This window comes from Entelurus aequoreus, linkage group LG07 (assembly GCF_033978785.1).
Source record: "Entelurus aequoreus isolate RoL-2023_Sb linkage group LG07, RoL_Eaeq_v1.1, whole genome shotgun sequence".
In the NCBI taxonomy this organism is placed as follows: Eukaryota; Metazoa; Chordata; class Actinopteri; order Syngnathiformes; family Syngnathidae; genus Entelurus; species Entelurus aequoreus.
This window is the reverse complement of record NC_084737.1, coordinates 80,490,709-80,515,120: the sequence shown is the minus strand read 5'-3', so window position 1 is coordinate 80,515,120 and position 24,412 is coordinate 80,490,709. Positions and strand designations below refer to the sequence as shown.

Below are 24,412 nucleotides of genomic sequence, written 5' to 3'. Positions count from 1 at the left end.
TAGGGGAAAATACAGATTGCTCCATATATAAGCCGCACCCGACTATAAGCCGCAGGGTTTTGATGTGTAATTAGCGTAGTATATAGGGGTTCCTGCTACCACGGAGGGGATTGTCGGGACAGAGATGACTGTTTGGGAACGCAAAGCGTCCCATTTATTAACAATAAATCTTTCAATCATTCAATCAAACTTTCACATCTTTGACATGGCGAACAGCATTCGTGCAGAGTACAAATAATACAACGGTGCAAAGTAATACAAAGTGCTCGCCTGTACGTTATCAAAATAACCAGCCTACCGGTATATGAAAAGTCAGTCTTTAATCATTGTGTCATCGTCTTCCTCCTGCGTACTAAAACCACCCAAATCCTCTTCGTCGGTGCCGGAGAAGAACAGGCCGTAAATAAGCCGCACCCTTGTATAAGCCGCAGGGACCAGAACGAGGGGAAAAAGTAGCGGCTTATAGTCCGGAAATTACGGTATATATATATATATATATAATATATATATATATATATATATACACACACCTATATATACAAACACATATATGTATACAAATGTATATACACACATATACTTACATATATATGCACATACATGCACACATTCATATATACATATATATATACACACATACATATTTATATATACTGTATATATATATACACACACATATATATACAGCATACATACATATATAATTACATACACACACATATATATGTATATGTATACACACATATATATATATATATATATGCACACACACATATATATATATATATATATATATATATATATATATATATATATGCATACAAAATTATATATACACATATACATACATAAACACATTATACACACATATATACATACATAATTGACAAAATTGGTGCAGTTCAGCTAAATTTGTTGGTTTTCTGACATGGACTTGTTTCTTCAGCATTGTCCACACGTTTAAGTCAGGACTTTGGGAAGGCCATTCTAAAACCTTCATTCTAGCCTGATTGAGCCATTCCTTTACCACTTTTGACGTGTGTTTGGGGTCATTGTCCTGTTGGAACACCCAACTGCACCCAAGTCCCAACCTCCGGGCTGATGACTTTAGCTTGTCCTGAAGAATTTGGAGGCAATCCTCCTTTTTCATTGTCCCATTTAAAGCACCACTTCCATTGGCAGCAAAACAGGCCCAGAGCATAATACTACCACCACCATGCTTGACGGTAGGCATGATGTTCCTGGGATTAAAGGTCTCACCTTTTCTCCTCCAAACATATTGCTGGGTATTGTGGCCAAACAGCACATTTTTGGTTTCATCTGACCACAGAACTTACCTCCAGAAGGTCCTATTTTTGTCCATGTGATTGGAGGAGAAAAGGTGAGGCCTTTAATCCCAGGAACACCATACCTACCACCAAGCATGGTGGTGGTAGTATTATGCTCTGGGCCTGTTTTGCTGCCAATGGAACTGGTGCTTTAAATGGGACAATGCAAAAAGGAGGATTACCTCCAAATTCTTCAGGACAACCTAAAATCACCCTTATTTGAGATATTTAGTCTACAATTTTTGAAGTGTATGTGCTCCAATTACTCTATCACAAAAAAATAAGAGTTGTGGAAAGTATTTGAAACTCAAGACAGCCATGACATGATGTTCTTTACAAGTGTATGTCAAATTTTGATCGCGACTGTATATCTTTAACGTGGAACATCCGGTAGGCCGTAGTTTGGGGACCCCTGCTCTCGGGGTCCGCCGCAAGGATGAGGGGGAAATAAAATAAGAATGAAATATTATATTATTCATTATTCGTGCACAGTCTTGAATTTGGTTTCTTCTGGTCTTAGGGTGAACTCATGCTCACAACCCGGGTGGAGTTGACCTACCTCGTTACACAGCGTTGTGACCGAGTTGTGAGGGTCACATCCACATTGGTCACAGCCTTTGGCGCTGGCCAGGTTCCAGTGTCCGGGGGCGCAGTGGTCGCAGGTCAGCCCCATCACGTTGGGCAGACACTGGCACTGACCTGTGGACCGCTGGCACACGCAGTCTTCACGGTCCAAACACTGGCTCCTGTCCGTACCCAGGAAATTACAAATGCATTCTATAAAAAAAAAGAAAATAAAGTGGAGCACGTCAACGTTAGGCTTCTGCGTTCTACAAACCCCGTTTCCATATGAGTTGGGAAATCGTGTTAGATGTAAATATAAACGGAATACAATGATTTGCAAATCCTTTTCAACTTATATTCAATTGAATAGACTGCAAAGACAAGATACTTAATGTTCGTTTTTTTGCAAATAATCATTAACTTAGAATTTAATGGCAGCAACACATTGCAAAAAAGTTGGCAAAAGGGCATGTTCACCACTGTGTTACATGGCCTTTCCTTTGAACAACACTCAGTAAAGGTTTGGGAACTGAGGAGACACATTTTTGAAGCTTCTCAGGTGGAATTCTTTCCCATTCTTGCTTGATGTACAGCTTAAGTTGTTCAACAGTCCGGGGGTCTCCCTTCTGCTATTTTAGGTGCCACACATTTCCAATGGGAGACAGGTCTGGACTACAGGCAGGCCAGTCTAGTACCCGCACTCTTTTACTATGAAGCCACGTTGATGTAACACGTGGCTTGGCATTGTCTTGCTGAAATAAGCAGGGGCGTCCATGGTAACGTTGCTTGGATGGCAACATATGTTGCTCCAAAACCTGTATGTACCTTTCAGCATTAATGGTGCCTTCACAGATGTGTAAGTTACCCATGTCTTGGGCACTAATACACCCCCATACCATCACACATGCTGGCTTTTACACTTTGCGCCTACAACAATCCGGATGGTTCTTTTCCTCTTTTGTGACACGACGTCTACAGTTTCCCAAAACAATTTGAAATGTGGACTCGTCAGACCGCAGAACACTTTTCCACTTTGTATCAGTCCATCTTAGATGAGCTCGGGCCCAGCGAAGCCGACGGCGTTTCTGGGTGTTGTTGATAAACGGTTTTCGCCTTGCATAGGAGAGTTTTAACTTGCACTTACAGGTGTAGCGACCAACTGTAGTTACTGACAGTGGGTTTCTGAAGTGTTCCTGAGCCCATGTGGTGATATCCTTTACACACTGATGTGGCTTGTTGATGCAGTACAGCCTGAGGGATGGAAGGTGACGGGCTTAGCTGCTTACGTGCAGTGATTTCTCCAGATTCTCTGAACCCTTTGATGATATTACGGAGCGTAGATGGTGAAATCCCTAAATTCCTTGCAATAGCTGCTTGAGAAAGGTTTTTCTTAAACCGTTCAACAATTTGCTCACGCATTTGTTGACAAAGTGGTGACCCTCGCCCCATCCTTGTTTGTGAACGACTGAGCATTTAATGGAATCTACTTTTATACCCAATCATGGCACCCACCTGTTCCCAATTTGCCTGTTCACCTGTGGGATGTTCCAAATAAGTGTTTGATGAGCATTCCTCAACTTTATCAGTACTTATTGCCACCTTTCCCAACTACTTTGTCACGTGTTGCTGCCATCAAATTCTAAAGTTAATGATTATTTGCACAAAAAAAAAAAGTTTATGAGTTTGAACATCAAATATGTTGTCTTTGTAGCATATTCAACTGAATATGGGTTGAAAATGATTTGCAAATCATTGTATTCCGTTTATATTTACATCTAACACAATTTCCCAACTCATCTGGAAACGGGCTTTGTATTCCCAGGTCAACACATGACTCACTCCTGCAGTTGCGCCTGGAAGCGTCCCCGAAATAGCCGCTTCTGCAGATGGCGCAGTCGGGTCCTTCGGTGTTGTAGAGGCATTTCCTGCACTCCCCGCTGCGTCTGTCGCAGGCGCCCGCGTCTGCCATGTCTATGTTGTTGTTGCACTGGCACGGCTGACACAGCCCCCCGGGCTGGTAGGGGTTGCCATAGTAACCAGGGGCACATTCCTCACAGCGTGCACCTGAGAGGAGAGATCAGTCAGTGTCAAGTATGAAGGGATTAGGTATGACAATTCCAATACTACGTTTACTCTTAACACTGCCATGTTGGTTCTTATTTGTTTTCCTGAGGGTGGTCCTATATTCGGGGTCCATAGAGTTATACATTCAAACCAACAGGGGGCGCCAGCTGACCATTCCACAAGTTAATACTGGTGCATCTGGAAAATATTCACTTTTCCCACATTTAGCTGTTACAGCCTTACTCCAAAATGGAATAAATCCATTTTTGTCATCAAAATTCATTCATTCATTCATTTCATTTTTTTAATCTCCTTCATTGATGTGCATCTTGAATTGACAGACAATTATACCTCAATTATACATTTACACACCAATGCCTGAGAAGGAGCAGGATGAAGAAAAATCTTATATTTTCCTGCCCCCTTCAACATAATACGCAGTCTTACTTAATGGATATCATATAAACCAACAATTACATCCATATATAATGAAAACAAACAAAAAACACAAGTGCAAAACTTCATGAAGTACAAACCGAACAAAAAAAAAGTAATATACACATCACAAAACAAATACAAAACCAGGCAAAAAATAAGTCAAATTAAAGCTGCAAGCAGCGATGGACGGGATCGACTTTGACGGCACATAAAATCCAAACCGGAGCAGTAATTAAAACTTTGAGAAATGGTGTTCTTAAACTATTTGCTCACGCATTTATTCACAAAGTGGTGACCCTCGCCCCATCCTTGTTTGTGAATGACTGAGCATTTCATGGAAGCTGCTTTTATACCCAATCATGGCACCCACCTGTTCCCAATTAGCCTGTTCACCTGTGGGATGTTCCAAATAAGTGAGCATTCCTCAACTTTCTCAGTCCTTTTTGCCACTCGTGCCAGCTTTTTGGAAACATGTTGCAGGCATCAAATTCCAAAATGAGCTAATATTTGCAAAAAATAACAATGTTTTCCAGTTCGAACATGAAATATCTTGTCTTTGCAGTCTATTCAATTGAATATAAGTTGAAAAGGATTTGCAGATCATTGTATTCTGTTTTTATTTACCTTTTACACAACGTGCCAACTTCACTGGTATTGGGGTTTGTATTATTATAACCAATTCTCTACATTTGTTTCTTATGTACGGAGCCCCTAAAGGGACATGGGGGACATTTTTTTTGGTATAATTTTTATTTATTTATTTATTTTTAGACATGTATTTCGTGCACACGAGAAACTATCTCGTGAGCATGAGAAACTTTTTATAAAATGATTTTTTTTTAAAAATTAAAACTTTCAGAATTGTTTTTAAGGTTGTTTTCTGTTCATAAGTACGGAGCCCCTAAAGGGACATGGGGGAAATTTTATTTTTTATAATTTTATTTTTATTTTTATTTTTTTTAGACATGTATCTCGAGAAACTATCTCATGCGCACGAGAAACTTTTTTATAAAATTTAAAAAAAAACAAAACAAAACAAAAAAAATTTTGCGCACGAGATAGTTTCTTTTTATAAAATTATTTTAAAAAATAAAAAAAAGTTTTTGGTGCGCACGAGATACATGTCTAAAAAAAAAAAAAAATTATTGTTTTTTTTAATTTTCATTTTATAAAAAGTTTCTCGTGCGCACGAGATAGTTTCTCGTGTGCACGAGAAACTTTTTATAAAATGATTAAAAAAAATAAATTAAAACTTTCAGAATTTTTTTTAAGGTTGTTTTCTGTTCATAAGTACATGGGGGAAATTTTATTTTTTATAATTTTATTTTTATTTAATTTTTTTTTAGACATGTATCTCGAGAAACTATTTCGTGCGCACGAGAAACTTTTTATAAAATAAAAATTAAAAAAAAAAACAATAATCATTTTTTATTTTTTTTAGACATGTATCTCGTGCGCACGAGATAGTTTCTCGTGCGCCCGAGATAGTTTCTTTTTATAAAATTATTTTAAAAAATAAAAAAAAGTTTTTGGTGCGCACAAGATACATGTATAAAAAAAAAAAAAATTATTATTGTTTTTTTTAATTTTTATTTTATAAAAAGTTTCTCGTGCGCACGAGATAGTTTCTCGTGTGCACAAGAAACTTTTTATAAAAGGATTAAAAAAAATAAAATTAAAACTTTCAGAATTTTTTTTAAGGTTGTTTTCTGTTCATAAGTACGGAGCCCCTAAAGGGACATTGGGGAAATTTTATTTTTTATAATTTTATTTTATTTTAATTTTTTTTTAGACATGTATCTCGAGAAACTATCTCGTGCGCACGAGAAACTTTTTATAAAATAAAAATTAAACAAAAAACAATAATCTTTTTTTAATTTTTTATTTTTTTAGACATGTATCTCGTGCGCACGAGATAGTTTCTCGTGCGCACGAGGTAGTTTATTTTTATAAAATTATTAAAAAAAATAAAAAAACGTTTTTGGTGCGCACAAGATACATGTCTAAAAAAAAAAAAAAAATTATTATTGTTTTTCTTTTTTTTTCTTTTATAAAAAGTTTCTCGTGTGCACGAGATAGTTTCTCGAGATACATGTCTAAAAAAAAAAAATAATAAAATAAAATTATAAAAAATAAAATTTCCCCCATGTCCCTTCAGGGGCTCCGTACTTATGAACAGAAAACAACCTTAAAAAAAATTCTGAAAGTTTTAATTTCACTGAAATGTACATTTTGACCCACCATACAGAAACTCAAGGGAACCCTGCTGTGCACCACCACGGTGTGCCACATTGTGCTGTGTTTGTGCGTGACTATTTGCCAAATACCTGTCATATTTGGCCGCACGGGAGTACAGCAGGAAATTAGAGAAGGTGGGGAAAGATGAAAGAGCTGCTCAAAGTACAAGAAGGATTAGAGGGGAAGGAGAGAAGTTGGACAGAGGACTAGAAAGTAGCAAGTGGAGGAGGCGCGGTACATTTATAACCTCCAAAAAAAGATGAACGGGCTCTTCAAACAGTCGCTGACCCAGACTTAACAGCCAAATGATTCTGGGTCACTGAACAGAAAATGCGTACATATAGGTTCACTTTTTGTAACAGGAAACTATGATGTATCCCACTGGATTTTTACTAACACATTTTAATAGAAAATTGCTCTGCCGAGTGGAAAAGTTGGCAAATTACTTTTTTTTATTTGATCAACCATCCAATGCATCTCAGTGGGGTACAATGACAGATATATGTTGTGCAAAGGCTCAGAAAGTGGTCTGCAGATCCTTAAAGCAGTGGTCCCCCAACCACCGGCCCCCAGTCCGTGAGGCATTTGCTACCGGGCCATTAAACCGGTCCCTGGCGAGGAAAAAAAAAAAAGGTTGGGGACCCCTGCCTTAAAGGCAGTGTAGGTAATAGAGAAGCGTTGTTTGCCATGCGTGCATTGGCAGAACTGGTTGGGTGACAGATGGTGAAGTGGTGATCCACTCAGCAACTACTCACGCTTACAAAGGGTCAGCCTGGAGCGTTTAACCATCCCTGCACCAGTAATACAGGGGAGGGAGGAAACGGGTGCAGGTTACCATTCTGAGGCTGTTCTTCATCCTTCCACTTGCACTATGCGTTTCATTTCTGTATCCCCCTGAGGATGTGGTTGATCTTACCCATTAAATGAGTGCGAGAACACTCAAAAGTCCTCATTAAGTTTACCTGTGTATCCGTGGTTACAGTTGCAGACAATTTGCTGGTTGTGGTTGTCCTGGTAACAAGAAACTGCAAAGTGGCGCCCGCTGCTGGGGCCGTCCGGACACGGGCACGGGCGACACCAGCCGCCGCCGGTCGCCACTCCCAAAATTGGGTTACCGTAGTAACCGTTGGCACACCTAAAATGACAGGGAACAAGGCAGAGCACTTCTTATTACAAACCCCGTTTCCATATGAGTTGGGAAATTGTGTTAGATGTAAATATAAACGGAATACAATGATTTGCAAATCATTTTCAACCCATATTCAGTTGAATATGCTACAAAGACAATATATTTGATGTTCAAACTGATAAACATTTTTTGTGTGTGCAAATAATCATTAAATTTAGAATTTGATGCCAGCAACACGTGACAAAGTAGTTGGGAAAGGGCATGTTCACCACTGTGTTACATGGCCTTTCAGTTTGAACAGTAAAGGTTTGGGAACTGAGGAGACACATTTTTGAAGCTTCTCAGGTGGAATTATTTCCCATTCTTGCTTGATGTACAGCTTAAGTTGTTCAACAGTCCGGGGGTCTCCCTTCTGCTATTTTAGGTGCCACACATTTTCAATGTCTGGACTACAGGCAGGCCAGTCTAGTACCCGCACTCTTTTACTATGAAGCCACGTAGATGTAACACGTGGCTTGGCATTGTCTTGCTGAAATAAGCAGGGGCGTCCATGGTAACGTTGCTTGGATGGCAACATATGTTGCTCCAAAACCTGTATGTACCTTTCAGCATTAATGGCGCCTTCACAGATGTGTAAGTTACCCATGTCTTGGGCACTAATACACCCCCATACCATCACACATGCTGGCTTTTACACTTTGCGCCTATAACAATCCGGATGGTTCTTTTCCTCTTTGGTCCGGAGGACACGACGTCCACAGCTTACAAAAACAATTTCAAATGTGGACTCGTCAGACCACAGAACACTTTTCCACTTTGTATCAGTCCATCTTAGATGAGCTCAGGCCCAGCGAAGCCGACGGCGTTTCTGGGTGTTGTTGATAAACGGTTTTCGCCTTGCATAGGAGAGTTTTAACTTGCACTTACAAATGTAGCGACCAACTGTATTTACTGACAGTGGGTTTCTGAAGTGTTCCTGAGCCCATGTGGTGATCTCCTTTACACACTGATGTGGCTTGTTGATGCAGTACAGCCTGAGGGATGGAAGGTCACGGGCTTAGCTGCTTACGTGCAGTGATTTCTCCACATTCTCTGAACCCTTTGATGATATTACGGAGCGTAGATGGTGAAATCCCTAAATTCCTTGCAATAGCTGCTTGAGAAAGGTTTTTCTTAAACTGTTCAACAATTTGCTCACACATTTGTTGACAAAGCGGTGACCCTCGCCCCATCCTTGTTTGTGAATGACTGAGCATTTCATGGAATCTACTTTTACACCCAATCATGGCACCCACCTGTTCCCAATTTGCCTGTTCACCTGTGGGATGTTCCAAATAAGTGTTTGATGAGCATTCCTCAACTTTATCAGTATTTATTGCCACCTTTCCCAACTTCTTTGTCACGTGTTGCTGGCATCAAATTCTAAAGTTAATGATTATTTGCAAAAAAAAAAATGTTTATGAGTTTGAACATCAAATATGTTGTCTTTGTAGCATATTCAACTGAATATGGCTTGAAAATGATTTCAAGTCATTGTATTCCGTTTATATTTACATCTAACACAATTTCCCAACTCATATGGAAACGGGGTTTGTACAACAATTTGAGATTAATAACAGATTATATCAATATTCATTGTTATTATTTTTCATTTTATACACACAGAACATATTTTACTATTAAATATTACATAAGAAATCTATTTGTATTACCTCACGAATATATTTTACATTAAAAAAAATACATCCATCTCAATTGTATGCTAAATAAAAACAGGGGTGTTAAACTCATTTTAGCTCAGGGGCCACATGAAGGAAAATATTCATTTAGATTTTGAAATATACACATGCAAATGACCGGTAGGACGTCACCTGTCACATTGGTCTCCACCGGTGTTGTCCCTGCAGTTGATGCAAGCGCCGCTCCTCTGGTCGCACTCGTCGGCGTGGCCGTTGCACTGGCAGGGTCGGCAGTTGGGGAAGCCCCAGTGACCCGCTTGGCATCCGTCACACTGCTGGCCGAACGCTCCGGGGCGACACTGGCACTGCCCCGTGTACTTGTCACACAGTCGGGTGACCGAACCTTCCAGGCTGCAACCGCAGGCTGCAAGATAGTGGATTGAAAATGCAAGTCTGGAGGCGTGGAGATTGACCGGACGTGCACTGGGCGCCAGCAGAGGGCGCCAGTAGAGTTGGCATCACCATCAAATCCAAATACTTCTGCGACATTGTTGTTGTGTACTAATTGGTCCAAGACTAACCCAGGGCCCAAGTGTTTGCTTCTCACCAAAGCAGCCTGAGGGTCCGAAGCCGTAGGTTCCGTAGGCGCACTGCTCGCAGCGCTGACCGATGACGTTGGGTCTGCAGTGACACTGACCCCCTCGGACGTCGCACATGGAGCTGGTGGATCCCTGCGGGTGGCAGTTGCAGGCTGGAGAGGAGAAACGCCACAAAATCAGCCGACTAAACCCAGCCAGGACCAAGAAACCATTGACATTTTATGCCAAACATCCGTAAGGGATGGGCGATATGATCTAAAACAGTGGTTCTCAACCTGGGTTCGATCGAACTCTAGGGGTTCGGCGAGTCGGCCTCAGGGGTTCGGCGGAGCCTCCGCCGCGGAGGTCAAGACACACCCGACTCATCGTGTGCATAAAAACTTCTCCCTATCGGCGTATTATGGATACCCCCAAACAGTATTCTCTAGTTTTCCATATGCGTGAACCTACTCAGTAGCCTAGTGGTTAGAGTGTCCGCCCTGAGATTGGTAGGTTGTGAGTTCAAACCCCGGCCGAGTCATACCAAAGACTATAAACATGGGACCCATTTACCCCTTTCCGATATCGCATTTAGTTCCCACTAAAACATTCACATGTTGCACAATGAGATGTAAACACAGGATCATGTGTACATTTCTGTAACTTTCTGTTTGTAACATATATCTTTATTAGTATTTCTTTAATATAATATTAATAATTTCATGATTAATATTTTTAAATTAAGACTAAATTAAGAAAAAAATTACATTTTATTTTTCACTAAAGAAGGGTTCGGTGAATGCGCATAGGAAACTGAACTCATTACCTCCAACAAGGTTAAGAACCACTGATCTAAAATCTACATTGGGATACATATTGCAATACCGATACACAGTACAGGCTAAAAGTTTGGACACACCTTCTCATTCAATGTGTTTTCTTTATTTTCATGAATATTTAGATTGTAGATTGTCAGAATAATTGTATCTAAGTTATCACAAAACTTTGTGTTGCCATGAGTTCCCGGCGAGAAGACAAAAGCTGTCTTTGATCCTACCAAGCAAAAGGCTTGTAAAACTCCCCTGTGTACGATGGGAAGCGACATGAAGGCGTCGGTTTCTTTCTTCTATTGTAATCCACAGGAAGATTTGGTCTTGACCCGAGATCTACAAAGCGGAGAGGAACTGTTCTGTGGCCGAGGGCAACGGCTGTTTACGACCTTTTCTTTCAACCGACCTTTTCTTTGAACTGTTTTGTGACAAAGGCGATGGCTGTTTACGACCCCCGTCCCTTAGAAACAGCTGTTGCCATGTAATCAGGGAAAGTCCAAATAAAAGAGGAGGCGTACCATCTTTCGTCAGAGCGTGGTGGGAGACTGTGCAAGGGTACAGCCCAGACGTTTCTCCTCAATCGAGCCAAATTGAATTCTGTCTCTGTTTAATTCCTTGCTTCTTGTCTTGGTTTAATAGATGTCATCAGTGTTTGAACCTGACAAGATTGTCACTGAAGGCATCAAAACTATGTACTTAACAAAAAAAGGTGAAATAACTGAAAACATGTTTTATATTCTAGTTTCTTCAAAATAGCCACCCTTTGCTCTGATTACCGCTTTTGCACACTCTTGGTATTCTCTCGATGAGCTTCAAGCACACCTGTGAAGTGACTACCATTTCAGGTGACTACCTCTTGAAGCTCATGATGATATTCAGTGATAACCGGCTGATAATCAGTCCATCCCTGATTAAAAACCCTATCGTCGGCCAAATGTATGTCATTTATATTATACTGTATATAATGTATAATTTTTAAACATTAAAAAGTGGAATAAAAGAGTAAATAGGCGAAATGCAATGAGAAAAAGTTGCATTGGTGACTCTAATCACACAATTTATTTTATAATTTCTCAAAAAATAATAATGAATCAAAATCAATGTTGCTATGAATTATTGACTGATTTAATAAGGACAAAAAGGATATAAATACAACAAATATAAAAACATGAAAAATATAAAAATTAAAAAAAATAAACAACATACTAATTATATACTAATACTCCATCCATCCATTTCTACCGCTTATTCCCTTCGGGGTCGCGGGGGCGCTGGAGCCTATCTCAGCTACAATCGTAATTATGCTAATCATTCTATTGATTGCTATTATAAATATACTAAACTAATTACACTATATATGATCTGAAGCTGATATAGAGATTTAAGTGTTGAATAAAAAAGAAAAAGCATGCCCTTTTTATGAGTGGGGCACTTTTGGATCCCCAAGAATTTTAGTGGAATTAAAAAACAACTGTTTTTGCTAAAAAAAAAAAAACAATAATAAGGACATAACTTGAGGGAGCCCCAAAGGTAAAAAAAAAGTGTACCGTATTTTTCGGAGTATAAGTCGCACCGGAGTATAAGTCGCACCGGCCGAAAATGCATAATAAAGAAGGAAAAAAACATATATAAGTTGCACTGGAGTATAAGTCGCATTTTTTGGGGAAATTTATTTGATAAAAGCCAACACCAAGAATAGACATTTGAAAGGCAATTTAAAATAAATAAAGAATAGTGAACAACAGGCTGAATAAGTGTACGTTATATGAGGCATAAATAACCAACTGGTATGTTAACGTAACATATTATGGTAAGAGTCATTCAAATAACTATAACATATAGAACATGCTATACGTTTACCAAACAATCTGTCACTCCTAATCGCTAAATCCCATGAAATCTTATACGTCTAGTCTCTTACGGGAATGAACTAAATAACATTATTTGATATTTTACGCTAATGTGTTAATAATGTCACACATAAGTCGCTCCTGAGTATAAGTCGCACCCCCGGCCAGACTATGAAAAAAACTGCGACTTATAGTCCGAAAAATACGGTATATTGTATTGGTTTTGAAAATGAAAAAATATCAAAATGGCCCCCGCGTGCTTTGATTTTTCAGTGTGCGGCCCTCAGTGGAAAAAGTTTGGACACCCCTGTTGTAGAGTATGCTACATATGAAAACAAAAATAAACCACATGATGTTAGTGCACCAGTCGAGGAAAATTAGCAAACTACATAAATAACATCCTGTAATTTGATTTTGATATTATTTTTCTATCTTGATAGATTGAAAATGAACACCAATGAGTTGACTGATGAACATTGTCACATAATTTATCCAGAAAGTATAAATAACGACAAATATAGAATACTATCAACCGCAACATGTAAGTGTAAAAAAAACCCGATTTGTACAATTTCAGAATGTGCTCGTTGTATTTTTAAACAAAGAAAACAATCTGAAGTTGTCTTTATTTTTAAGTTATCGTGCCGTGATTTTACCAGTCCGGCCCACTTGGGAGTAGATTTTTCTCCCTGATCTAAAATGAGTTTGACACCTCTGAATTAGAGAGATCTACATATACTCAGGGCTGTCTTATATTTGGGTCCATACAGTACAATAAGTACAAGTCACATAAGTGTTTCTGCACTCACGCAAAGCCCCGTCGTTGATAACAGCCGACATGCTGGTAATCAGCTTGGCGCAGGTGTCGCTCATGGAGGGGCGGGTCACGCTCTTGGCCCCCTCGTGACAGCGGTACCGCTCGTACGTCTGCTTCCTGGCGTCGGAGGCCAGATCCCCGGCGTTGAACATCTCCAAGGAGGAGTGGCGAGGCATCAGGGCAATCTAGAGAGCCAAGACGAGAGGATGTGACCAAAGAGAAGAGGAACAGGAGAGCAGGAAGGATGGAAGTGTCTCTCACTGAGTCCGCCAGGAGGACAGCGTTGGCCGCTCCGTTGAGGACGTTGTTGGCGTCCTGATAGCGTCTGAAGTCCAAGCGGATGGTGTAGGTCACGCTTGTCTCCAGACACACGGACTGAGGAGGGACCATGAACCTGAAAGGAAAAGTAGAAAGTACTACGAGTACTCATTCGCCAACATTTCCAATGTTTATTTTTTTAGTCGCAGTTTTACCATCAATAGTTGTGTTCATCCGTGCAATGTTACTGATAAATATGTTCTAACACACATGAACTCTCCAGGCAACGCTTTAGGGAACATTCTTATCTGCAGTACGAAGTGTAAAAAGAAGTTAGCTAATGCAGTACACATGTTTGAACAAGTGAACTACTACAGTACATGTGTAAAACTATGATCACTACCACAGTACATGTGTAAAACTATGATCACTACTACAGTACATGTGTAAAACTATGATCACTACCACAGTACATGTGTAAAACTATGATCACTACTACAGTACATGTGTAAAACTATGATCACTACCACAGTACATGTGTAAAACTAGGATCACTACTACAGTACATGTGTAAAACTAGGATCACTACTACAGTACATGTGTAAAACTAGGATCACTACTACAGTACATGTGTAAAACTATGATCACTACCACAGTACATATGTAAAACTAGGATCACTACTACAGTACATGTGTAAAACTATGATCACTACCACAGTACATGTGTATAAATATGATCACTACCACAGTACATGTGTAAAACTATGATCACTACTACAGTACATGTGTAAAACTATGATCACTACTGCAGTACATGTGTAAAACTATGATCACTACCACAGTACATGTGTAAAACTACGATCACTACCACAGTACATGTGTAAAACTATGATCACTACCACAGTACATGTGTAAAACTACGATCACTACCGCAGTACATGTGTAAAAATATGATCACTACCACAGTACATGTGTAAAACTATGATCACTACTACAGTACATGTGTAAAACTAGGATCACTACTACAGTACATGTGTAAAACTAGGATCACTACTACAGTACATGTGTAAAACTATGATCACTACCGCAGTACATGTGTAAAAATATGATCACTACCACAGTACATGTGTAAAAATAGGATCACTACTACAGTACATGTGTAAAACTATGATCACTACTGCAGTACATGTGTAAAACTATGATCACTACCACAGTACATGTGTAAAACTACGATCACTACCACAGTACATGTGTAAAACTATGATCACTACCACAGTACATGTGTAAAACTATGATCACTACCGCAGTACATGTGTAAAAATATGATCACTACCACAGTACATGTGTATAAATATGATCACTACTACAGTACATGTGTAAAACTATGATCACTACTACAATACATGTGTAAAAATATGATCACTACTACAGTACATGAGTAAAACTATGATCACTACTACAGTACATGTGTAAAAATAGGATCACTACTACAGTACATGTGTAAAAATATGATCACTACTACAGTACATGTGTAAAAATAGGATCACTACTACAGTACATGTGTAAAAATAGGATCACTACTACAGTACATGTGTAAAAATATGATCACTACTACAGTACATGTGTAAAAATATGATCATTACTACAGTACATGTGTAAAAATATGATCACTACTACAGTACATGTGTAAAAATAGGATCACTACTACAGTACATGTGTATAAATATGTTCATAGCTTACCAAAGTCGTACTAAAACATTACGATAGATTTTTGAGCGCCTTGTGTAATGTCCTATATTCTCAATGGAACATTTAAAGTTTCGGTGTCGTTTACTGCCATCACAGTGCAGTCTACACATATCTCTTATGTGTGACTGCCATCTACTTGTCACACTTATCATTACACCATATACCAAATAAAATTGCTTCGAGGTCTGTAAGTAAAACCAGAATTATTCCTTACATTAGGCGCACCGGGTTATAAGTTTTGAGAAGAAAAAAAAGATTTTAAGTGCGCCTTATAGTCCGGAAAATACGGTACTGGTGTAAAAAGAAGTTCATTACAGTAGCAAAATGTAAAAAGTTACTCTAAATGGAGCCTTTTTAATATGTATACACCAAGAGGATTTGAAACGTTGCCACCATCCAACCTTTGTTGTTGTGGACCAGTGTGTAGAAAGGTAAACAATGTGTGAAAGGTGTAGGTGTGACACACACCTTGCTCCAGCCGGCAGGGAGATGACAATCTTGTCGTCATCAGGGATGGTGTTTCCACAGGGGCTGCTGGTGGGGATGGACCCTGGTCTGATTATTGTTATCCTCACTTCTTCCCAGTCTTTGGGCATCTGGAATAAAACTGGGGCGTGAGGAGAAGGCGCGGGTGTCGTGTTCGTACAGGAAGTGACGTGTGCACACCTGCGATTCGTAGCGGATGAGTAGGTCGTATTCCATGGAATAAGCCACGTTGCTGATGAGGAACTCCAAAGTGCCTCCTTCTGGGACACGAGCGAACCCGGTGCCTGTCCATGTGGCCGGGCGGCCCGCCTGGTGCTCCCTGGTCTCCACTGTACACCCCTGATGCGTAGGTTCAATTTTGAATATCATCCGTAATATACACTATATTGACAAAAGTATTTGGCCACTGTTGCGTCGGACCAGTTCTTCCTCCAAGGGAATCTAAGTTACTGGTCAATCCCAAATTCTTTCGATGACATATATGCTGAGTAAGAAGGACCACCAAGACAGAATTGGAATATTTTCAAGTTTATACTTGTCAGGGAAGGAAACTAACAGTCCTCTAAAGTCACCACTACGCTTGACCCCCTTCAGTGACACCACCCATCCATGGGGACAGCCTTCCCAGAAGAGTTGAAGCTGTAATAGCTGCAAAAGGTGGACCCACATCATATTGAACCCTATGGGTTAGGAATGGGATGGCACTTCAAGTTCGCATGTGAGTCAAGGCGGGTGGCCAGATACTTTTGGCAACATTTAGTGGTGTATTTGTCGCACAAAACTCACCTGACCCATTTTGGCCGACTCGGCTTCGTACAAAAAGTGGTCCAGAGACATGAAGAAATAGCCAGACTCCACTTTTGTGCACTGGCGTCCTGTCATGTGACTGCGGCAGCGACACTGCCCGCTATCCATGGAGCATCTGTGGCCAACACAGTTGGAGGTGACACCTCTAAACTATTAATAACATGAAGTACGCTAACATATTAGAGACATGCAGACTGTCCCCAAACCACACTGCAAAAACTGAAATCTAAGTAAGAATAAATATCTCAAATAAGGGTGATATTTGCTTATTTTTTTGTCTGATAAGATAATTCTTCTCACTAAGCAGATTTTATGTTAGAGTGTTTTACTTGTTTTAAATGTTTTGGTCCTAAATGATGTCAGTAAGATATTACAGCTTGTTGCTGAGATTTGATGACCTATATTGAGTAAAACATGCTTGAAACTAGAATATCAACTGTTGCAAAGTCGTGTCATCAACACTCACGAGTATAAAACTACTTTTTTAAAGTAAAAATGTCTTATTTAAAGCATGAAATAAAAAAAAATCATGACTTTGACACAATTGTGTCTCATAATTAAAACGGATGACGGCCGAATGGACTTTGCTGTTTTATTTTCAGTGAAACAATAGAAAATACGCACTCATATAGTAGTACAGTCGGCACTTTAGTAAAAAAAAACCAAACCCCAAAAATCTAAATTGCGCTCTAGCGCCCCCTAGGGAAAAAACAAAAACAAACTGCCTGTAACTCCCACTAGGAAGGTCGTAGAGACATGAAACAAGAACCTGTATGTAGGTCTCACTTAGACCTACAATTCATCATTTCACATCCTCGTGCAAAAACCAACAGGAAGTTGGCAATTTCCCCTTCAAGACAAAAAAATGACTAAAAACACAAATTTTTGCCTCTTTGACCTGTAATTTGACCCCCTTAAAATACTTCAAAACTCACCAAACTTGTGACACACATCAGGACTGGTGGAAATTGTGATCTAATAAAAAAAAAAATGAACCCCAAAACTCAAAATTGCGCTCTAGCGCAATTTTTGAATAAAACAGAGACAAAACTGCTCCTCAGAGGAAAACACAGACAAAACTGCTTGTAACTTCCGGTAGGAACGTCTTAGAGACATGAAACAAAAACCTCTATGTAGGTCTCACTTAGACCTTCATTTCATAGATTAACACCCTTCAGCAAAAATCAACAGGAAGTTTCATATCCCCCCTTCAAAACTAAATTTTTGTAAAAAGCAGTCACCAAACATCAAACATTATCTCGTCTGAGCGCGTTTGTCGTTTCGGCTTCAAACTACTACAGGAGAGAGATTGAACCCTTCTGATTGACGGATACTGAAAGAGTTTTGAAAAGTGCTACGGTTTTGATTTTACAAGCCTTCAAAGAACCGCTGCGCTGATAATGCTGCTGTGATTTTACGAGCCTTCATAGAACCACTGTACCACTGCGCTGATGTCAACAAAAGTTTTTGGACACTTAGGACTAGCGCCTGCCAAATATGCGGGCCCGACCAACGCTGCTTGCAGCTTTAATTTGACTTGTTTTGGAAAGTCTTGACAAGCCACATTTTCTTGTTCTATTGGCAGATAATTTTGCTTAGTTCAAATAAAATACCCCTCATTTTTTTTTTTTTTTTCCTTGTTTTTGAACACTGACTTTTTGCAGTGCAGTCCCCCCCCCCCCCCCCCCACTTGCTACCAATAATGTCACGGCAGATTATAATCGGCAGCATGATGGCGCCGCGTCAGCTGGCTCCATTATGTCAAAATCATGAATCTCTGTGGAAACATGCACTTGACGAACTAGACTACTTACAAAATGCAAGGTTGGAGATGACCACGATGTATCCCCACTTCTGTATTTTCTCACACTGCAAAAACTGAAATCTAAGTAAGATGAAATATCTCAAATAAGGGTGATATTTGCTTATTTTCTGTCTGATAAGATCATTCTTCTCACTAAGCAGATTTTATGTTAGAGTGTTTTACTTGTTTTAAGTGTTTTGGTCCTAATTTATCTCAGTAAGATATTACACTTGTTGATTTGATGAGCTATATTAAGTAAAACATGCTTGAAACTAGAATATCAACTGTTGCAAAGCTGTGTCATCAACACTCACAAGTATAAAACTACTTTTTTAAAGTAATCATTTCTTACTTCAAGCATGAAAAAAAAAAATCATGATGCCGAGCGCACTAGCATTTACTTAATTTAAGAATATTTTACAACATATTCTTCAACATATTGAGCAAAAAAGGTCTCTTTTTTTTTTTCTACCAAGAAAAGTGCACTTGTTATTAGTGAGAATATACTTATTTTAAGGTATTTTGGGGTTCATTGAGGTTAGCTAATTTGACTTGTTTTGGAAAGTCTTGACAAGCCGAATTTTTCTTGTTCTATTGGCAGATAATTTTGCTTAGTTCAAATAAAATACCCCTCATTTTTGTATTTTTTTTTCTTGTTTTTGTCACACCGCAGTGAGGGATGTCTTGTCTTGGTTTCTTCCGTCTTCGAGGTCGGTATGCTCAACCAAAATGATTCCTTACATTAGTTATAAGGCGCACTGTCGAGTTTTGAGGAAAAAAATAATATTTGAAGTGCGCCTTATAGTCCGGAATATAAGGTACTTTATATCTGTGTGTTCAGTTTTAACGCAGTCCCTTAAAAAGCTGTAAATTGGAGACAACCTGTTATCTGTCTGCCGAGTTACCAAGAAGCCACGTTAGCGGAGTTCTTTTATCCGACGTTTTAGATCAGACCTGGGCAAATTAAAGCCCGGGGGCTTAATTTTCAATCTGGCCCGCCGGACATTCCCAAATTTTTTTTTTAGATCTTTAAGATGGAAAGTGTAGATGCCATGTTTTCAAATGAGCGTAAGTCTTCAACTATACTACATATTTCAATGGTTGGAATCTGCGCTTTTGCATGATATTTTAGTGACTAGTGTTGTCCTGATACCAATATTATTTTGATACTTTTCGGTACTTTTCGATACTTTTCTAAATAAAGGGGACCAGTAAAAATGTAATTATTGGCTTTATTTTAACAAAAAATCTTAGGCTGTGGCGGGCCGGTACTTTTCAGAGGCGGTATGGTACCGAATATGATTCATTCGTATCGCGGTACTATACTAATACCCGTATACCGTACAACCCTACTAGTTACTATGGTCATTTAATTAGTTACTATGGTAATCTAAGTCACAGCAGCTCAGACGAGGCACCAAGCAGTGTGGGTGGGGAGCGTTTCCACAGAGTGTTTCCAGAGCGGTCAGCCTGAAATGTAGGTGTCAGGGACAGACGCAGAAGGAGATTTTTACAACAAAGTTCTAAAGCTTAGTGATATATCACATATATCAGATTGTAGGTGTTTTTTTGTGTTTTTACCCTTCACGTTCATATTTCACTGAGTTTGTTGCATTTGGCTTGATTGTAAAATATGTGGATTGAGAGGGGGTGTGACGTTCATATGTTGTCAATATTCAGGGTTTTATCGTCCATAGAAAAACATAAAATTCCATTCCGTTTTTAAAGCGGTCTGTCATAACATTTTTAGCATTAAATCAGACTTTAGTGTGAGGTTTTGTATTAGTTTTCCTAAAGAAATAGATATACCGGCCCCCAGATACATTTATTTCTCTAAATTTGGCCCCCCGAGTCAAAATATTTGACCAGGCCTGTTTTAGATGCAAAGCTTATATAATCCGCTGATATCGGACCGATATCAGATATCAACATCGGATCGGGACACCCCGACTTCAAAGGGGCCGTCAGAGACTACACTGCCGTCCACACTGCAAAAACTGAAATCTAAGTAAGATTAAATATCTCGCGTGGCGAAGTTGGTAGAGTGGCCGTGCCAGCAATCGGAGGGTTGCTGGTTACTGGGGTTCAATTCCCACCTTCTACCATCCTAGTCACGTCCGTTGTGTCCTTGGGCAAGACACTTCACCCTTTGCCTCTGATGGCTGCTGGTTAGCGCCTTGCATGGCAGCTCCCGCCATCAGTGTGTGAATGTGGAAATAGTGTCAAAGCGCTTTGAGTACCTTGAAGGTAGAAAAGCGCTATACAAGTATAACCCATTTATTATTTATAAATACGGGTGATATTTGCTTATTTTCTGTCTGATAAGATAATTCTTCTCACTAAGCAGATTTTATGTTAGAGTGTTTTACTTGTTTTAAGTGTTTTGGCCCTAAATGATGTCAGTAAGATATTACAGCTTGTTGCTGAGATTTGATGAGCTATATTGAGTAAAACATGCTTGAAACTAGAATATCAAGTGTTGCAAAGCTGTGTCATCAACACTCACAAGTATAAAACTACTTTTTTAAAGTAATTATTTCTTATTTCAAGCATGAAATAAAAAAATCATGACTTTGACACAATTGTGTCTCATAATTAAAACGGATGACAGCCAAATGGACTTTTCAATGAAACAATAGAAAATACGTACTCATATAGTAGTACAGTTAGTGAGAATATACTTTATTTAAAGGCCTACTGAAAGCCACTACCACCGACCACGCAGTCTGATAGTTTATATATCAATGATGAAATCTTAACATTGCAACACATGCCAGTACGGCCGGGTTAACTTATAAAGTGACATTTTAAATTTCCCGCTAAACTTCCGGTTGAAAACGTCTATGTATGATGACGTATGTGCGCGACGTCAATCGTTGAACTGGAAGGATTGGTACCCCATTGAATCCAATACAAAAAAGCTCTGTTTTCATCTCAAAATTCCACAGTATTCTGGACATCTGTGTTGGTGAATCTTTTGCAATTTGTTTAATGAACAATGAAGACTGCAAAGAAGAAAGCTGTAGGTGGGATCGGTGTATTAGCGGCTGGCTGCAGCAACACAACCAGGAGGACTTTGAGAAGGATAGCAGACGCGCTACTGTGAGTACAGCTTTGGCTTCCAAACATTTGATCGCTTGCCCGTACGTGCGTGTCGCTATGTGCATGTCACGTACGTAACTTTGGGGAAATATATGTTTCTTGCCGACTGATGGCGGCCGGGGTGTCGTCGAAAGCTACAACACCCGCCGCCGCCACCGTCCCGTAGCTAAGTTAGCTTCAATGGCGTCGCTAGCAACAGCATTGTTAAGATTTGCCAAGCTGGAAATTATTAACCGTGTATTTACATGTCCATGGTTTAATAGTATTGTTGATCTTCTGTCTATCCTTCCAGTCAGGGGTTTATTTATTTTGTTTCTATCTGCATTTGAGCCCGATGCTATCACGTTAGCTCCGTAGCTAAAGAGCTTCGCCGATGTATTGTCGTGGAGATAAAAGTCCCTGTGAATGTCCATTTCGCGTTCTCGACTCTCATTTTCAAGAGGATATAGTATCCCAGGTGGTTTAAAATACAAATCCGTGATCCACAATAGAAAAAGGAGAAAGTGTGGAATCCAATGAGCCAGCTTGTACCTAAGTTACGGTCAGAGCGAAAAAAGATACGTCCTGCACTGCCTCTCTAGTCCTTCACTCTCACTTTCCTCATCCATGAATCTTTCATCCTGGCTCAAATTAATGGGGTAATCGTCGCTTTCTCGGTCCGAATCTCTCTCGCTGCATTGTAAACAACGGGGAATTGTGAGGAATACTAGCTCCTGTGACGTCACGCTACTTCCGGTACAGGCAAGGCTTTTTTTATCAGCGACCAAAAGTTGTGAACTTTTACGTCGTTGTTCTATACTAAATCCTTTCAGCAAAAATATGGCAATATCGCGAAATGATCAAGTATGACACATAGAATGGATCTGCTATCCCCGTTTAAATAAAAAAATTCATTTCAGTAGGCCTTTAATGTATTTTTGGGGTTCATTGAGGTTAGCTAATTTGTCTTGTTTTGGAAAGTCTTGACAAGCCAAATTTTCTTGTTCTACTGGCAGATAATTTTGCTGAGTTCAAGTAAAACACCCCTCATTTTTGTATTTTTTTTTTTGTCCTTGTTTTTGAACACGGACTTTTTGCAGTGCAATCCAGCTCCATTTATTCCCAGCGCCACTGTAAGCGTCACTCACTGGTCGTCCAGAGCCGCTCCGATGTCGCACTCGCAGCCTCTGCAGCCGTTCACGTCCAGGCTCAGTCCCCAGTGTTCTGGCTGGGGCAGATAGTGAAACAGATAATGACAGCATGAAGCCGCGTCACGCTATAAAAGAAGAGCGTGAGTCACACCGTCCTGAAGCCAACTCTGTAATCTGAAAAAGTAACGGTGTATCATCACCGTCTGCTTCCTGTCATTTGACACTGTGACCATGGAGTAACAACACTTTAACTACTTGAACTTCCATGGGATCTTTTTTTTTCATTTTTAGACCGGCGGTAATCCACACCAAGCTTCAAATCCCTGCACTAAACATAGACACAGGAGCTCACATTCCTGCCTGCACTATTCCTGGTGTAGTGGGGGGGTATGCACAGACCAGTGGACTCACAGACGGGGACTATAGGAATAAAAAGGAGGTTCTTACCAGACATTGGTCACAGCTGCGTCCAGTGACGAGACGCTTGCAGAAGCAGTCGCCGCTGACGGGGTCGCACTGGGTGCTGCCCGCCACCGTGCCCCGGTGGTCGCAGCGGCATGCTGGGGGTGCGGGGGAGGCAATTATTTCACACGATGATTGACAGATTTAAAGCTAACTTATCACAATAGTCGCTCTGTATACAGTAGGGCTGCAACAACTAATCGATTAAATCGATTAAAATCGATTATAAAAATAGTTGCCGATTAATTTAGTCATCGATTCGTTGGATCTATGTCAGGGGTCACCAACCTTTTTGAAAGCAAGAGCTACTTCTTGGGTAGTGATTAATGCGAAGGGCTACCAGTTTGATACACACTTCAATAAATTGCCAGAAATAGCCAATTTGCTCAATTTACCTTTAACTCTATGTTATTATTAATAATTAATGATATTTACACTTAATTGAACGGTTTAAAAGAGGAGAAAACACGAAAAAAAAATGACAATTAAATTTTGAAACATAGTTTATCTTCAATTTCGACTCTTTAAAATTCAAAATTCAACCGAAAAAAAAGAGGACAAAAACTAGCTAATTCGAATCTTTTTGAAAAAATTAAAAAAAGAATTTATGGAACATCATTAGTAATTTTTCCTGATTAAGATTAATTTTAGAATTTTGATGACATGTTTTAAATAGGTTAAAATCCAATCTACACTTTGTTAGAATATATAACAAATTGGACCAAGCTATATTTCTAACAAAGACAAATCATTATTTCTTCTAGATTTTCCAGAACAAACATTTTAAAAGAAATTCAAAAGACTTTGAAATAAGATTAAAATTTGATTCTACAGATTTTCTAGATTTGCCAGAAAAATTTTTTTGAATTTTAATCAAAATAAGTTTGAAGAAATATTTCACAAATATTCTTTGTCGAAAAAACAGAAGCTAAAATGAGGAATTAAATTAAAATGTATTTATTATTCTTTACAATAATAATTTTTTTTTTACTTTAACATTGATTTAAATTGTCAGGAAAGAAGAGGAAGGAATTTAAAAGGTAAAAAGGTATATGTGTTTAAAAATCCTAAAATCATTTTTAAGGTTGTATTTTTTCTC

General features: G+C 39.2%; 1 protein-coding gene across 3 annotated transcripts in view; it reads right to left on the bottom strand.

Moving 5' to 3' along the window:
• The window catches only part of LOC133654313 (laminin subunit beta-2-like), a 134,725-nt gene that overhangs the window by 34,892 nt on the left and 75,421 nt on the right, over positions 1–24,412 (bottom strand). For 2 of the 3 annotated variants that reach the window (XM_062054609.1, XM_062054610.1), the window contains 13 exons: positions 23,299–23,411; positions 22,849–22,928; positions 16,795–16,930; positions 16,189–16,347; positions 15,991–16,118; positions 13,777–13,909; positions 13,508–13,700; positions 10,048–10,191; positions 9,633–9,864; positions 7,595–7,767; positions 7,388–7,423; positions 3,732–3,956; positions 1,888–2,105 (listed from right to left, as the gene is read on the bottom strand). In XM_062054609.1, the coding sequence (XP_061910593.1) occupies positions 1,888–2,105; positions 3,732–3,956; positions 7,388–7,423; positions 7,595–7,767; positions 9,633–9,864; positions 10,048–10,191; positions 13,508–13,700; positions 13,777–13,909; positions 15,991–16,118; positions 16,189–16,347; positions 16,795–16,930; positions 22,849–22,928; positions 23,299–23,411 (1,970 nt within the window). The remainder of the gene's footprint in view (positions 1–1,887; positions 2,106–3,731; positions 3,957–7,387; positions 7,424–7,594; positions 7,768–9,632; positions 9,865–10,047; positions 10,192–13,507; positions 13,701–13,776; positions 13,910–15,990; positions 16,119–16,188; positions 16,348–16,794; positions 16,931–22,848; positions 22,929–23,298; positions 23,412–24,412) is intronic. The other variant, XM_062054611.1, reaches the window with a different exon arrangement.